Here is a 2,984-nt window from a genome sequence, read left to right on the forward strand (position 1 = left end):
CAGGTGCCCCGCCAGGCCCCCCGCGCGGCCCCCATCCGGCCTGCGTCCCAGCGGAGAAAGAAGTTTCCCTTCCAGGGGAGAAGCACAACCCAGGAGGACTTCCCGGAGTGGGAGGCCTGCCGCCCCCGGGAACCCCTGAGGCCGCAGCAGCAGATGCCCGGCCCCTCGGGGACGTTCGACGGGGAGAGCACCTTCCAGTCCCACTACGTGCCCCACCAGCTGGTGCCCACAGCCAGCTGCAAGCCCGCCCAGGCTGCTGTGTGCAGCTCCAGCCCCTTCGACGGCGTGACCTGGTACTCCACCGAGTTCGCCCCCAAGAGGCGGGAGGTCTGCCCGGCCAGCTACCCCTCCCCTCCGGGGTACATCTTCGACACGACCAACTCCCGAGGACACAAGTTCTTCCGCAAGATCGCGCCCGCCGCCTCCTCCGGGCAGGCCTCCTAGCGTGCCCTCCTCCCAGCCCGCCTCCCAGCCCGCCTCCCAGCCAAGGAGGAGGCTGACTCGGAGACGTGAACCAGGATAAAGTCAGAAAAAAAAATGCATGAGAGCTAACGCAAATCCTCGTGAAGTTTTTAAATCAAGAAAATTGGAAAATCGCCCAACAGGCGTGGCTCAGTGGTTGAGCATCGACCTATGAACCAGGAGGTCACGGTTCGATTCCGCTCAGGGCACATGCCCGGGTTGCGGGCTTGATCCCGGGTAGTGGGCATGCAGGAGGCAGCCGGTCATTGACTCCCTCTCATCATGGATGTTTCTCTCTCTCTCGATTCCCGGTCAAGGGCACATGCCTGGGTTGCGGGCTCGATCCCCAGTAGGGGGCGTGCAGGAGGCGGCCGATCCATGGTCCTCTCTCATCATGGATGTTTCTCCCTCCCTCCCTCTCCCTTCCTCTCTGAAATCAATAAAAATATATTTTAAATAATAATAATAAAATAAAAAAGTGCTGCCCGATGTCAGGGACCCTTGCTCAGTCCCTTCCTCTCTGCTAGTCTCCGTTTTCTGCTTTTCCTGATGAGATTAACTACCTACTCAGTGGCCACTTGCCAGCCTTCACCGGATTATAAACTAGTTTCGTTTGTGTTGACTTAACCCAGCGGTTCTCAACCTTCTGGCCCTTTCATACAGCTCCTCATGCTGTGGGGACCCCCAACCATAACATTATTCTCGTGGCTCCTTCATCGCTGTCATGTTGCTCCTGTGATGAATCGTCCTGTAAATATCTGATCTGCAGGATGGTCTTAGGCGACCCCTGTGAAAGGGTCGTTCGACCGCCAAAGGGGTCGCGACCCACAGGTTGGGAACCGCTGACTTAACCGGAGTACAACTTCCGAGTCTTCCCGCTAAAGCAGGGGTAGGGGACCTTTCTTGGCCGAGGGCCAGGTGGAGATTTATAACATCATTCTCGGGCCATACACAGTTATCATCTGAAAGCCTGGCCCACCTGGCTCAGTGGCTGAGCGTCTACCTTTGAGCCAGGAGGTCAGGGTTCGATTCTGGTCAAGGGCACGTGTCTGGGTTGTGGGCTCGATCCCCTGTAGGGGGTTTGCAGGAGGCAGCCAATCCAGGCTTCTCTCTCACCATGGATGTTTCTCTTGCTCTCCCTCTCTGAAATCAATAAAAATATATTTTAAAATAAAACAAAACAAAACAAAAAGATCAGGCCCTGGCCAGTGTGGCTCAGTGGATAGAGCGTCGGCCTATGGTCTAAAGGGTCCCAGGTTCGATTCCGGCCAAGGGCACATGCCCAGATTTTGGGTTCGATCCGCCCCCAGTAGGGAGGCGTGCAGGAGGCAGCCGATCAATGATTCTCTGTCATCATGGATGTTTCTATCTGTCTCTCTCTCTCCCTTCCTCTCTGAAATCAATAAAAATATATATATACATTTAAAAAAATAGAGATCAGCCTGCTATATTGGGTCAAACACTTCCTTAAGTCACGGCTAATGCCTTGGCAGGGCCAGACCAGACGACTCTGGGGGCCTTAGACGGCCCGCGGGCCGGACGTTCCCCACCCCCCGCTCTAAGGCGCCACAGGCACCCGCGTTGTTACAGAGAACGCAGAGCTTCCACTGGAGGGAGTAAGGTCGTTTGAGTGACAGCACCGTTTCCAGACGGGAAGCCCGCTGGATAGCGCCGTTTCAGGACCGACGCAGATCTGCAGGGTCCCCTCAGGGAGTTACGCCCCTGAGGGGTCACAGCCCCGAAGAACTGGGCTCCGTGTGGGGCGACACTGTGTCCCCCCTCATCCTCATGACCTGGAAAGAACATACCACAGCCAGACGTGCTGAAACCTAGCGAGTGACACTCACGCTGCGTGTGGTTTTGATAAATGATTGCGTTACGAGAGAATATGATTTATCGCAACGTTTAGTCTTTTTTTTTCTTTTTGTTTTTTAATGTTTAGTCTTTTGTAGCTTTTGATTTGTCTCAGACCATCTACTGCATTGAGAATGAGGCCATGTGTATAAGCTGTTTTTAATTATTTGCAAGTCGCTAGTTTTAACTTACCTTTGTACTTATTAGGTAAAATGGCGATAATGTAAGATTCTATATGTCTGTGCAACATTCATCAAGCGTCAATAAAAGGGAGGAATTTTCAGGATGTCATTTTTGTACCCAATTTCCTCTGGAAATGGAGCTTTTCATAAAGACTTATCAGGTTAACCTGTACATAATTCTGTACTCTTACCTTTTTTTAATAATTATTTTTGACATTCCCCTTGTCAAGAGTGGGGGGGAAAAATGGACACATATGTAATACCCTTTGCAATACTTTAAGCAATAAAAAAAATAGCAAAGAGGTTATAGATAAAAAATAATAATAATTATTATTATTTTTGAATATATTTATTGATTTTTTACAGAGAGGAAGGGACAGGGATAGAGTTAGAAACATCGATGAGAGAGAAACATCGATCAGCTGCGCCTCCTGCACACCCCCTACTGAGGATGTGCCCACAACCAAGGTACATGCCCTTGACCGC

General features: G+C 51.5%; 1 protein-coding gene across 1 annotated transcript in view; it reads left to right on the forward strand.

Moving 5' to 3' along the window:
- The window catches only part of SAXO2 (stabilizer of axonemal microtubules 2), a 17,765-nt gene that overhangs the window by 11,292 nt on the left and 3,489 nt on the right, over positions 1–2,984 (forward strand). The window contains exon 4 of the mRNA XM_006773571.2: positions 4–651. Within this exon, the coding sequence (XP_006773634.1) occupies positions 4–444 (441 nt within the window). The 3' untranslated portion in view covers positions 445–651. The remainder of the gene's footprint in view (positions 1–3; positions 652–2,984) is intronic.

The sequence above is a fragment of the Myotis davidii genome, unplaced genomic scaffold (genome assembly GCF_000327345.1).
Source record: "Myotis davidii unplaced genomic scaffold, ASM32734v1 scaffold2707, whole genome shotgun sequence".
In the NCBI taxonomy this organism is placed as follows: domain Eukaryota; kingdom Metazoa; phylum Chordata; class Mammalia; order Chiroptera; family Vespertilionidae; genus Myotis; species Myotis davidii.